Here is a 14,099-nt window from a genome sequence, read left to right on the forward strand (position 1 = left end):
TATGTTGTTATTGTTTTAATTTTGGTTCATAAAATAACATTTCATATAATTATCAATGTTTAATACAGTTATACTGTTGTTTAATATATTTTTGTGGAAACCGTGATAGTTTTTCTCCCCTTGAAATAGAAATCTAATGCACACAGACACACACACACATATATTTCTGTCATGACAACTCTCGGAGTGTTTGGCATGGTAATGGGTATGACAGTGTTGATATGTTTGGTCTTGGCGAAATAGATCAGCTACGCTGCTGCTGCTTTTATTGCTGCTGCTGTTGGTTGCTGCTGCTGCAGAGCAATTGCAGGACTTGCTACTGCCAATACATGCACAACACGCTGCTGTGAGCAAGTAAGACATGCTGCTGTTGTACAATATAGCGTAGCAGATCTATACACGTGGAGCTGGGGAAGGTGGAGGGTTTCTGAAATCGTTGTCTCAGTTATTAACTTTTGATTTGAGTTTAAATTTTGTTTTATACCAATATATTCTGTAAAGAGCAGTTTTTTTATGCATTTATTAATAGAACAATTGAGATCTTTAAATGTCTGTTCATTATTTATTATTAATCATTGCTATATGGGTGGCATGACTGAAGTGCAAATGCAATAGAAAAATCAGGTATTTTGTAATAATACAAAAACATTAATTCCAATTTGTTTTACTCACATACTAAAATAGTGGTAAAGCAATTATGGCCACTGACATTATCCCTTTTCTAGATTGTGTTGGCTGTATATGATATATTTTTAGTGGTTAAAACTTATTCGATCCTATTGCTGCTTTCCTGTGGCTGCTTTTTGAGATCCAGTTTTTCAATATCCCATGATTATGGAATGGTTCTGGTATTACCGAGGTTTGTGCAGGATTAAAGTGAAGGGACAATGTTTACCCTGTGGGAAACTGGAAACAGCAATGCACAAATGGTATCTGCCCTGAGTCTAAGTGTGGTTTCTCCACGTCTTGCTCTGCTAAACTCTGCTGTCTCTCACATTTGTGTGCTCAGGGCTTTCCAGGAGATTTTGGGGAGCGAGGACCACCAGGACCTGATGGAAACCCAGTAAGTAGTGCTACATCAACCATTTGGCTGACTGCCATCTGGGGCAACTCCAGTTTTCTAATGATCAGAGTTTTAATGTTTGGGGTTATATGCATTATCAAGTTCAGTGTATCAGAATATTGCCACACAGTGGGAGAAATGTTCACCAAAAAAGTCATCCCAAAGTCTCCTAGCCTCTGCATGCCCTTTTGCTGCCTGTCATACACTGTTATGGACATATGATTATACAAGCTGACCGGGGCACTTAAACCACTACACTCTAATAAATACCTTTGATTTCTGCCACCATAATAACACACACAAGCCAGTTGGGCGTTCAGTGTGTGCCGATCAGTGTTGAATAATACTGGTAATGAGGAAATCAGCTGTCACTACTGGAGTCTTCAGCAGAAAATCTGTTTTTGCCATTACAGGGGTTGCTTCACTTCTGATCGTTTTACCATATTCTTTACCTAATATTTCATCCTTTCTGTGTTATTCATGTGTCCATGTACCATAAGTTTGAAATGAGTTATTTGTTCTATCACTAATATGCATATTATGAATTGTTCTAAGATATAAGTGTAATATTTTAGTAATTTATAAATGTGTACCGTCAAAAATTATAAGATCTGCAGAAAAGCGTGCAAAACCACATTTCACCAGCTTGTTAATGTTATTTCCTAAGCCAATCATCACAATTACTTACGGTTAGTAATTTGAACAAACCTCTAATTTTGAGTATTAAAGTTCAAGCACATAACTTATCCCACACCATTTCTGCTTTGGACATCCAGTCTTGTGACTTGTTGAGGAGATATGTGCAATGATCCCCAAATAAAAAAATAAACTTCTGTTGTTCCAAACCCAGATGATTTTATTTCTTCTGTGGAACAGAAGAAAAAAGATTGTTTGGGTAATCAGTACAATGACAGTTTATAGAGACCACTTCAATTTTTAATAAAGCACCCCAAAAAAGTGCATGCTTCTCTGACATGCTCTGGTCTTTTTGTTGTTGTTGTTGTTGTTGTTGTTGTTTTTAACAGTAAATTAGTAGCATCCAGTCCAATAGTTGGCAAAAATGTTTTGTTTCTGTTGTTTCTGCCCACCAACATAATTGATGCATTTCGAACACCTACCTTTACCTGTTAAAATTGCTTAAATATCCGGTTGTTTTTCTCAGAGCATTTGAAATATGTTCAGCAAGCTGCATGACCTTTTTTGTATGAGGATTGATTTTATGTAAAATCAATCCTCATACAAAAATAAAGTAATTAAGTCATGGGAATGAGTAGTTCTATGTAATGAGTGTCCCTCAAAGTTAAAGGGTGTATCACACACAGTTTCTGCCAATCTGAGCTTTTGTGTAGAGATCGTCTGCAAGCTATCAATGGTCAGCTAAATTTAAACACACACAATACACCATCGCAATATCCACGGATATAACATTTTGAATCACTATAATGAATATAGCGTATAGTGAATGATGAATAATGAATTTATGAATTAACTACGTTCGTATTGTTTACATCATATGCACTTAGGTGCCTATTGTCAACAAAACAGACATTTGAAGCAGTTTTACTCACCACATGCGGTTCCGACTCATGACCGGGATCATTACCGCTGTGACCGCTCCATCTTTCAGTTTCAAACGATCCGAAAATCCAGCGTAGAACTGGGCCTTGTTTATGAAACCATAAGCGCCGATCCTGAGGGCTTGAGCAGCCACGGAAAAACATCATAATGTACTTTAAATAACATTAAAATAATATAATAAGGATATATGTTTTTTCATATTCCATTTCACTCAGATGTATGTCACAATTTGATATAAAGATCTGTCACTTCTTCTTTTAATTGCAAGTTTAAGGTTTTTGTAATGTCTGGATGCAGAACATCATTAAGACGTTTTAGTGAGGTCAGTTTACTTGGGCTAATTACAAGCCACCTAGCAACATCCTAGAAACTATTCACAACTCCCTAGCAACAACGTGGAAAGACTTTAAAAGCTAGTCAGAACCCCTATCAACAACATGGCAACAACCACCTATCCTATCTTCAACTTCTGCACCCCATTTACATAAAAAGTAGTTTTATTTAAACATTTTGACTACAAAATTAATTCAGTAAGGAATCATGTTCTTCTGAGTCTTTTGCAGACAGCTCATTTAAAATATACACTCATGTGAACTAACTTTGTCCTCGCTAACCCACTTTAGCTGTCTATAGCTGAGCCAACAGTAGCTTAGCACTAACCTGACCGCCTGACCGTCAACGCTGCTGCACTGTAACCCTAACCATATCCCAAAACGGACAAGACATGCACGCCTTCACTTCAATCCCTTTCCTTCATCAGCAGTCACTCTGCAAGAGCAGCCGACCCCCCTAACTTTTTCAAAGAACAAGGAGAGCGAAAATACACAGGGGATTTTTTGGCCTGCTGCTGAGGGAGGAAGTTGGTATGGCAGGTAGCAGCCGGCCAGTCACGCCACAAAACAAGCCCCTCTCTGTACTCCACAGCGTGTCTCTTTCATTGGCTCACTGAGGGGTAGATGCAAGCCACAGATTAGCTTGCTATCAGGGAACAGAGGTTTCACCCCCCCTTCTCCAGCATCCTGTTGTGCCAGTAACGCTCAGTATCTGTTCTCCATTTCTCACAGGGAGAGATGGGTGCCCCAGGTCCTGTTGGCATCCCTGGTTTTATTGTGAGTGAACCAATATTAAGTTATTATCATCTAACCTCATAGCTATAGTACTTTCCTTGCTAACAGTGATTTCTGTTGGCATGTAAAATGTTATGCTTGTTTATGCTTTTTATGCTTTATGACAGGGTGATATGGGTCCTGTTGGAATTGTGGGTCTTCCTGGACTAATAGGACCAAAGGTGATTGCAATGAAATAGTTAGGAACATCCATGCTGAAAAGTCCATGCTAAAGGGATTTGCTAGTCTTAGCTGATTTGAGATGGTTTCTCTGGTCTTCCAGCCTGATAAGTGTCAAAATAAACTCTTGAACCAGAAAAAAACACACCAGCCTTACTAGCCTGACCAAGCTGGGAGAAATCAATGGAAATCTTCGCACACTCATACATTGAAATAACAAAAATAATTTTAGGATAGAACAATTACTTTTTCACACATCTCTGCTGGAAAATCAGCAAAAAAATCTATCATTGCTGGTCACCAGCATAAGGTGTGTTTTGCATGCTGGGACTAGCATGGGATGCAGGTTGCTGGTGGTGGACTACCTACATCATCTCAATTTTGCTTGAGAACAGCATGACTATGCTGGTCCATCAGCTAAACCAGCACTATACCAAACTCTAACAGCATAAATCAGCCTGGGCCAGCATGGAATTCATGCTGGATTTTTCAGCAGGGAAAGTATTACATAATACTGTGACTTTCTTTTTCAACACATTTAATGACTAACATATTAATATGGATTATTTTCATAACAGCAGATTTTAGACATATTAGTTAAAGGGATAGTTCACCCAAAAGTGAAAATTATTCCATGATTTACTCACCCTCAAGCCATCCTAGGTGTATACAATCAGAGATATACAGTAGTCAACATTTGAAGTGAATTAAAACCTTTCAGCAAAGTTGTCCTAAAACCTTCTTCTTAGGACAGCTTAGTTTTTAGGACAACTTTGATTAACTTTTTTGATCCACTTCAAATGTTGACTTCTGTGTCCAAGGTTTATATCCAAGGTTTATAATGGTTGTGAATGGTTGTCCATCCATAAAAAAATGAATCCATACAACTCCAGGGGGTTAATAAAGGCCTTCTGAAGCAAATCGATGCATTTGTGTAAGACAAATATCCTTATTTAAAAATTTATAAAGTAAAATAACAAGCTTCCAGCATGACAGCCATACACATTTGATGTGCGTCCAAAAAGCATTACCTTCCGCAACATAGTACACAATGCCATGATGTTCTACGCTATGCCATGACCTACTACGCTATGTCCTACACTATAACATGTAGTACGTCACGGCATTGTGTACTACGTCGCGGAAGTTAACACTTTTTGGACGTACGTCGAATGTGTATGACTGTCGCTCCAGAACCTCATTATTTTACTTTATAAAGTTTTAAATAAAGATATTTGTCCTACACAGATTCAACGATTTGCTTCAGAAGGCCTTTATTAACCCCCTGGAGTCATATGGATTCATTTTTTCATGGATGGATGCATTTTTTTTGGATGCAAAATTTCTCAGATTGTGTTCGTCTGAAAGAAGATATTCATACCTAGGATGGCTTGATGGTAAGTAAATCATGGGATCATTTTCATTTTTGGGTGAACTATCCCTTTAAATTTAAGTATAAATTTCCTTTGTCTTCATGTGGCATCAATTCATAAAACAATGGCCTATTGTACCAGTTCTTCTTAATAACATTTGTCTCTTTGTTTTCTTGCAGGGTGTGCCAGGAAGCCCAGGGGAGTCTGGACTGAAAGGTGATAAGGTGATCTGAATGGCTTTTATTAGCTTTTGCTTCTTCTGTATTTGATTGCACAGAGCAACTTTTGGGGGAGACTGAGGTCAGCTGTAACATACCACAAGTCATCAGCCACAAATACAAAAAGTTCAAATGTTTGGGTTCAGTAAAAGTTTTTTTTTTTTTTTTAAGAAAATTAACATTTTTGTTCAGCAAGGATGCGTTCAATTCATTAGTGACATTAAGGACATTTATAATGTCATAAAAGATTTCTATTTCAAATGAATTCTGTTCTTTTGAACTTTTTATTCATCAAAGAATCCTGAAAAACCGACTACAAAAAATGAAGCAGCAAAACTGTTTTCAATATTGATGATAATTTCAAAATGGTTAATGATGACAATAATAATTGTTTCTTAAGCGCCAAATTAGCATATTAGAATGCTTTCTGAAGGGACATGTGACATTTAACACTGGAGTAATGGCTGCTGAAAATTCAGCCGTGACATCACAGGAAGAAATTACATTTTAAAATATCATAAAACAGAAAACTTGTAAAACTTATAAAATAACAATGTTTGCACTTTATTTTACAGTACATGCATTTACGTATGCTTACAGTGTACTTGCCTGAGAAAGTACTGGGTAATATATGGAACAGGACTGTAAAATAAATTGCTACCATAAAGTTATACTTTTTTTTTTTTTAAGGTGTCCTTGTTACAGTGTAACTATACATTTAAGTACTGAGTAATACTAATTAACAACATACTATAGGGTTAGAGTTAGGATTAGTGTTTGGTTTTGGGTTGCATGTAATTATGCATAATTTACTGCTATTACAATAGCAAGTACATATAACATGTACCAAAGTCACTTAAATAAATTGTTACCAATTAATGCATACATTTGACAGTAATAATATTTTTGATTAAATAAATGCATCCACGGTGAGTAAAAGAGTCTTCTTTCAAAAGCATCTTACCAATCCCAAACTTTTGATTTCTAGTCCATGCAGTCTCTCAATAAATATAAATGGATATAAAATATGACATTTAAGTACAGAGCTGTCAGCACCTGACTAGCTGGCACACAGCTCTGTACTTAAATGTCATATTTTGCTCCTAGGCAAGATATACATAAGGCTTTGTTTTCACCTCCATGTCTACAGTTTACTTCAGGCACATTGTAACATGAACATAGATATAGTAGAACTTGACTAATGCTGTGATTGAACTGCTGGGACATCCTGTCTTAAAGTGGGCATGAAATGGAAGTTGTGTAAAGGCCCGTTCACACAAAAAAAACGATAACTGTAATGATAACTTTATTAGTGTCCACTTATGCACTGCAGTTATGTCATCTGCTGCTTTAAATGTTTGAGAATGGATTCTGATTGGCTGTCAAAGTTTTTATTATTCATCAGCTGGAAAAATCATTCTGAAAGTAATTCCAATGATATTGTTTCTCTGTGCAATTATAGTTATAGTTACGATGTGCTTTTCTTAGAACTACGCTGGATTTAGAACTATATATCTTTATCGTTATAGTTATCGTCCGTGGTGTGAACAGGCTTTTAGTCTTTTCTTCCCTATTGTGATGTATATCCAAGTGAAACAGCTTTTCAAACAAGAACCATATAGGGAAAGGCTTGATTTTGTCCATCTGGAATTGATTGGACTGTTGTGGTTTGCTGTTGCTGCAATCTCCCGTGAGTGATAGGTTACCTTAAAGGGATAGTTCACCCAAAAATGAAAATTTGATGTTTATCTGCTTACCCCCAGTGCATCCAAGATGTAGGTGACTTTGTTTCTTCAGTAGAACACAAATGATGATTTTTAACTCCATGTCTGATGTCTCGCGCATAGACTTCTATGAGTGCTAGACATCACTTCTACTGTCAGAGCGCGATCAGACCTCACTAAGCGAATGCTGAACGCAGTTGGACATTGTGGTGTATTAGAGGTAAAAAATGATATAAATACTGTTTGGTTTCTCACACAAACCGATCGGTTCGTGTCTTAGGACATCAGTGTGCAGTCACGAGCCGCAGGGTTTAATTTGGATTTGTCTGTGCACGTTTTTTCGACTCTTATTGTTCGAGTTCCCATTCACTCCCATTATTTGACTGACAGACGGCAACGGTTGGAGTTAAAAATCATCATTTGTGTTCTACTGAAGAAACAAAGTCACCTACATCTTGGATGCGCTGGGGGTACGCAGATAAACATCAAATTTTAATTTTTGGGTGAACTATCCCTTTAAACACGTCATCAGAGAAAAGAGATGTTGCTGCAAAAAGTAGGGGAAGTTATTTTGATTGAAGATTATTAGGCACAATAATTAAAAAAAAATAATGATGTGCTGCAATACTGCAATATTCCATAAAAAAAATAAAAAAATAAAAAAACAATTAGTGTCAATTTTGATTTCATAGTGACTTAAAATTTACGTTTTGTTGTGTCTGTTGACAGGGTGAAGTCGGGTTGCCAGGCGAACCGGGGGAACCTGGATTTCAAGGTGACAAGGTATTTCATCTCACGGCATTACTTTTGATTTACTTACACAGAGTGTATGTGTATATGTACTATGTGCATGCATTTGTATTTGTGTATTCAAACATCCCAATAACTATGTGCTGATGCTTAATTGAATTTTCCAGGGTATTCAGGGCTCACCAGGTTTACCAGGAATTCGAGGAAAGCCAGGACCACAGGTTAATTCATGAGCTTTTTGATAATGAACCATGTTGATTTATATTAAATCTTTAGCGCTGATTTGACAAAAAGCCAAAGCATACCAAGCTCTTTTGACTTTCAGGGGAAGCCTGGAGATCAAGGCCCAGATGGTTTGCCAGGCCCACCTGGCCCTGAGGTAATTGTGCTGTCACTTTAGGCCAAGTGTTCTCTACAAAGACAGGTCATCACCTTCTGTGCATTTAAGGACTAACGGTTTCTTGTTCTACACTACACATCTAATCACAAACCAGCTGTGTCTATTATAGGATCATATTTCTCCCCGACTGTAATTCAGTTCTCAAACAAACTCATGCTCAAACTCGTACATAATAAAATTAAGTAAAAGAGCAAAAGAATATGGATGAGAAAGGCTTTGGAGACATGTCAGAGTGTCTTTCAGCTGCACACAGGTGCTCTTTCATGTTTTAAATCTGTAACAAAATGTAGCCAACTCACAGACTTACTACATAAAAGTGTGCTTGTAGTGCACTTGGCTTTAGTAGTTCCTTCATTTTTAGTTCATTTAAAGTGACTGAAAAGAGATGGCCATTAATTTGCTCGCACTTGCTCCAATAACTTTCTGAGTGAGCAGTTGTAGTAGTTGTGAGAGTGGGAGGGAAAGTAGAGTAGCTTTGACAGAGCGTGTTTTCATAGATCAGGTATAATGGATTTACAGTATGAATCAGAGAAGACTTTCTATTATTGTCTAATTTTGTTATGTTTTCTCAGGGTTTTCCAGGGGATATTGGACCACCAGGACAGAATGGCATTGAGGGCCCAAAGGTGTGCATCTCTCTTCTTTGGAGTTTAAAGGTTCCCAAAATGTGTAATTGGGTCCCATATTGTAAATTGGTGGCAGATATGCTAATTTTTAGATACTTTCCAGGGAAATGCAGGAGGTACAGGGATTCCAGGCCCTAGAGGAGTTCCTGGACTTGAGGTAGGACCCGTTCATTCCTAAACCAGTGAAGGGCCTGACAAGGAGAACTGTATATAAATCCTGAATTTATAGCTGTAAATCTTAATGTACGACTGTTATATGAAATTATAAACAGTGTTCAAGAGTAAGGGAACGTACTGTTAACCAATTAACAGGGTTTTACTATACCATTTTTACAGTCTTTTACCATTCTTATATTTTTTTTTTACAGTGTATTGCCAAAAATATAATGTTTAATATCTCAGAAACTACAGCACATTTTATAAGGATCATTCCTGTTTTAACACTCAAATGAATGTGCACTATATGGACAAAAGTATTGAGACACCTGACCATTACACCAACAGGGACTGTAATGACATGACATTCTAAATACATAGACATTAATACGGAGTCAGTCCCCCTTTGCAGCTATTACAGCTCTTCTGGGAAAGCTTTCCACAAAATTTTGGAGTGTTTATGTGGGGATTTTTGCCCATTCATCCAGTAGAGCATTTGTGAGGTCAGACACTGATTTTGGATGGGAAGGTGTGGCTCGCAATCTCTGTTCCAGATCATCCCAAAGGTGTACGATGGGGTTGAGGTCGGGGCTCTATGCAGGTCTGTCAAGTTCTTCCACACCAAACTCATCCAACCATGCCTTTATGGACCTTGCTTTGTGCACTGGGGCACAGTCATTCTGAAATAGAACAGCGCCTGCTCCAAACTGTTACTACAAAGTTGGAAGCATAGCATTGTCCAAAATGTCTTGGTATGGTGAAGCATTAAGATTTCCCTTCCCTGGAAGTAAGGAGCCTAGCCCAACCCCTGAAAAACAATCCCACACCATAATCTCTCCTCCTCCACCAAACTTTACAGTTTGCACAATGCAGTAAGGCAGGTAACATTCTCCTGGCATCCACCAAACCCAGACTCGCCTGTCAGACTGCCAAACAGAGAAGAGTAATTCATCACTCCACAGAACACATTTCCACTGCTCCAGAGTCCAGAGGTGGCGTGCTTTACATCCACCGCTTGGCAGTGTACTTGCAGCTGCTCGGCCATGGAAACCCATTCCATGAAGCTCTCGCCACACAATTTTTGTGCTAATATTAATGCTAGTGGAAGTTTGGAACTGTTCAGCCATGGAATCAGCAGAGCGAAGGCAACTTTTCACACCATGCACCTCAGCACTCGGTGACCCTGCTCTGTGACTTTACATGGTCTTCTGCTTTGTTACTGCTACTCTTAAACACTTCCACTTTCCAATAAAACCACTTACAGTTGACCATGGAATATCTAGCAGGGATGAAATTTCACAAACTGACTTATTGCAAAGGTGGCATCCTATTACAATGCTATGCTTAAATTCACTGAGCTCTTCAGAAGCAGACTGCATGGCTAGGTGTTTGATTTTATACAGCTGTGGCAATGGGTCTTATTGAAACTCCTGAATTCAAGAATAAAGAGGTGTGTTCTAATACTTTTGTCCATATTTGTCCTTATGCACCAGAGAAAAGAGCTCGCAGCCATCTTTAGAATTTTGTGTTTGAGCATTTTTGGCATCCCTGTCGAAGAGTAGTCAACTGGTGAAGTGAGCATTGTAATGTTTGAAGTAGACTGGGAATATTTTAAAAAGAGTGGTTCATTCATAAATCCGTAAGATCTTACCGTCATACTGTGGAAATACAAAACGAGAAAAAAGAGGCAGGGCTACATATGGTCTGTAGTGTATATTATATTATATTATGTCTCAACTTATTAGAAGCTCATTAGAGTCCAAGGTGTTTTCAGAAAGTTTTTGCTCATATGCATATCAAAACAAAGATTAAAAAGATTAACATCTTCATCAATTTAATTTTGTAGATGCTTATTACTTCTAAAATAATTATCCTGTTTTAAACCACAGGGAGATCAGGGCCCTGTAGGACCAGCAGGGGCTCCAGGACTAGAGGTGAGTGCTCTCTCGAGATACCCACTGGATATCTTGAGTTAAACTTAAATTACACAACTTAGCTATCACGACATTAGCCTTATAGCTTACTCACACTGTATGGAACGACACCTCTCATAACCAGAGGCTTTCCTTCAAAACTATTGATGCTGTTTCATGTTTTGTTACAATGATAAGCTCTGTTGAATGTATATCTCCACATTTATAATGTGGTATGATTACTTATGGTGTTTACAATATCTGTGACCAGTCTATTCCAGCCTTTTCATTTTGCTATTGTGGAATCACTTTGTCTTCTAAATTATTTTGCTTAGCAACTGGTCCATAATACCGGCGGCCTCTTTTTCTTGTATTTTATAATTTTGTCATGCTACAATTGAGCATTTAGAGTAATAAATAATAGGCTTCACACACTCCTGTTGGTTTATGTCACTCTGCTTAGACTAATGTGTGAGATTCAAACCCTCCAAATATAACAGTTTTCCTCTCTCCCAAAACAATTTCACAAGAGTTTGCTGCTCTGAATGCTGCATCCAGATTTGACCCAGATTCAGCAATGATAGTATGAATTGTAGTGAAGAATAGTCTGTCCTCATTCCAAAGCCTGTTGTACAAACAGCTGCCTGTACTGTACCTGTCAGTAAGAGATGAATTCAAATTAACAGTTCATTACATTTAACCCAGTTTTTCATGTGCAGACCTTGCCAAAGAGCCCACAGTTTGGTCTGTCCAAATGAGGGCAGTATGGATAATTTAGCTAATAAGACGGAGGGGTCCGACATTAGCTAATAGATGACCTGAGAAAATCCATCCAGGCTCCAACATAAACACGTCTTTGTGTGGCTCAAGGTGACTGATGCTTCTGTTTCAGCATTATTTAATGAAGCAGCTCTCTCTTGGAGAGCTGATATGTTGGTGAGTGGAGGAGATTGGTCCCAGGAACAGGAGATAATGAGATATCAGGGAGTAGATTTAGAGGATTGGGAGTCCAGTACTATGGGTCATTTCTGCTTTCTGTTCAGGGCAGACCTGGGAGGAAGGGTGCCCCTGGAAATCCAGGGGAAGATGGAATAAAGGTAAGAATTCATGACAGCCAAATGACCACTATAATTGTCCTCTTAAATGTCTTTCTTCAACTATGGCCTATGGCCCTATGTAAAATCTTCAAACTCTGACTAGTTGATTTAATTTGTCCATTAACAATGTAAAACAATATAAATATAGTACATTCATTCATTGTTTATTTCTTTAAAAGTTATCTATCTGTTATTTCATAATACGTGTTATTTCATCATCACATTATAAATGGTGTATCATGTTTAACAGCATTCTGTATTTTTGTAATAATGTTTTTTAATGTTTACAAATTTATTGAAAACTTTCATAGCTAGCTTTTCTGTATACTCACAGACAGGGTTTTATAAATACTGAGGTCCCAAAATTGAGCTTGCTGGAAGGTTTGGGGTGTTTTGTAAATGTTCCTTGTCTAATCATATTAAAGGTGCTAAAGAGGATGTTTTGTTTTATACATTTTTGCAATATTACTTGAAACTGTCTTTACTAACTGATAAAAGACTATTAGGTGCACTGAAAGGAATAATATTAATATACATCATCTGTGCATGAGGTAGGGCCTTAAAAACATCAGCCAATCATCGCGTAAACGATTGGCCCTCTGGCTTGTCAATCACTGCCATGACGTTCATTGTGTGAGACGAGTGCGGCTGCGCGCTCCAGTAACTTTCCACACTCCACAGGCGCCGCATTCAATGTTTTTGTCAGGAGACAGCAGTAACAACTGCAGATTATGAGTTACCAGCGGTGAGTCCGACATAATGAATCCACTAACACTCGTGTTCCAATACTCGTGCACAAGTTTTGGGAGGCGTTCCCTCGAAATGAGCTATGAAGGAGGGGGGTTGTTCTTACACATGTGCTCATTTCAAAAACTCACTAACAGTCTTTGGTTTCTCAGTCGACGAAAACATCCTCTTTAGCACCTATAACACTTGCAGATTACATTACATGAATCACATACATTTTTTATTTTCAATTCAAAATGGTGAAATTAGACAAGTTTATTAGTTTGTATTCCTGATTATTTCTGTTGGTCATTTAACCTTTCTATCCTGAAACAGCTGTCAAATATTAAATGTTTAGTTTAGCTACTTACATCTTATCTGGCATCTTACGACCGATAACTGAAGTGTCGCTCTGGAATTCACACTCAGCAGCTTGTGTTAACATAAAGCCCACTTATCTTGATTTGATTGGTCATCTCAAACATTTTGACACTGATGAACAGTGTCCACTGAGGCAGCTCAGATGAGAAGGTCAGTTATCTTGGTGTTAAGCAATATCCTTGCAGCACTGAAGCAGAGTTAATAATAGGCTATATATTTTTTTTCACAACCTTTATTATATACACCTATCAATGGTGGGTACGGCCCTGCTCACAGACTGAGTTCAAACATTTTGCGTAATTTTGACTAAATTAATGCTTGATTGGAAATGACACAAAAATATTTTATTTTTCATATTTCATATTTACTTTCAAGCTCTTCACTGACACTGTTGTCTCATTGGAAAACGAGCTCACTAAAGTTGGATAAAACCCCATTAGCAACAATATATAGGATCATAGTTGAAGAAACACCCTTTACATTTTTTTCCCCCCAATAATGCATGAATGAGTCCTTTTTTATTAGTTATTATGTTGTTAATGATTAAAATTAACAACTAAGTGAGTTTTTGTATTACAAATCTTGGCCATTTGCTATAGGGAGAGCCTGGAATCACTGGAAATCCTGGGATGCTTGGTGAGAGGGTAAAGGAATTTACATATACATTTCTGGTACCTTAATAAACACATTTTAAACTAGAGTTAATCATCTTTTATTGTTTTTGTCCTTTTTATTGTGTACAAAAGGGTCTTATTGGTTTCATCGGACCTTTTGGTGAGGTGGGGCTTGCTGGAGAAAAGGTCAGTAG

The 14,099-nt window shown here is 37.7% G+C and overlaps 1 protein-coding gene across 6 annotated transcripts in view; it reads left to right on the forward strand.

Annotated features, from left to right (window-relative positions):
* Positions 1-14,099, forward strand: part of col27a1b (collagen, type XXVII, alpha 1b) — a 147,777-nt gene that overhangs the window by 67,830 nt on the left and 65,848 nt on the right. For all 6 annotated transcript variants that reach the window (XR_010896852.1, XM_067405535.1, XM_067405536.1 and 3 more), the window contains exons 13-25: positions 1,010-1,063; positions 3,706-3,750; positions 3,876-3,929; positions 5,480-5,524; positions 7,972-8,025; positions 8,160-8,213; positions 8,318-8,371; positions 8,965-9,018; positions 9,122-9,175; positions 11,064-11,108; positions 12,131-12,184; positions 13,891-13,935; positions 14,038-14,091. Coding sequence is in view for 5 of the 6 variants with exons in the window: in XM_067405535.1 (XP_067261636.1) it covers positions 1,010-1,063; positions 3,706-3,750; positions 3,876-3,929; positions 5,480-5,524; positions 7,972-8,025; positions 8,160-8,213; positions 8,318-8,371; positions 8,965-9,018; positions 9,122-9,175; positions 11,064-11,108; positions 12,131-12,184; positions 13,891-13,935; positions 14,038-14,091 (666 nt within the window). In the remaining variant the exon portion in view is untranslated. The remainder of the gene's footprint in view (positions 1-1,009; positions 1,064-3,705; positions 3,751-3,875; positions 3,930-5,479; positions 5,525-7,971; positions 8,026-8,159; positions 8,214-8,317; positions 8,372-8,964; positions 9,019-9,121; positions 9,176-11,063; positions 11,109-12,130; positions 12,185-13,890; positions 13,936-14,037; positions 14,092-14,099) is intronic.

This window comes from Chanodichthys erythropterus, chromosome 13, assembly GCF_024489055.1.
Source record: "Chanodichthys erythropterus isolate Z2021 chromosome 13, ASM2448905v1, whole genome shotgun sequence".
Taxonomy (NCBI): domain Eukaryota; kingdom Metazoa; phylum Chordata; class Actinopteri; order Cypriniformes; family Xenocyprididae; genus Chanodichthys; species Chanodichthys erythropterus.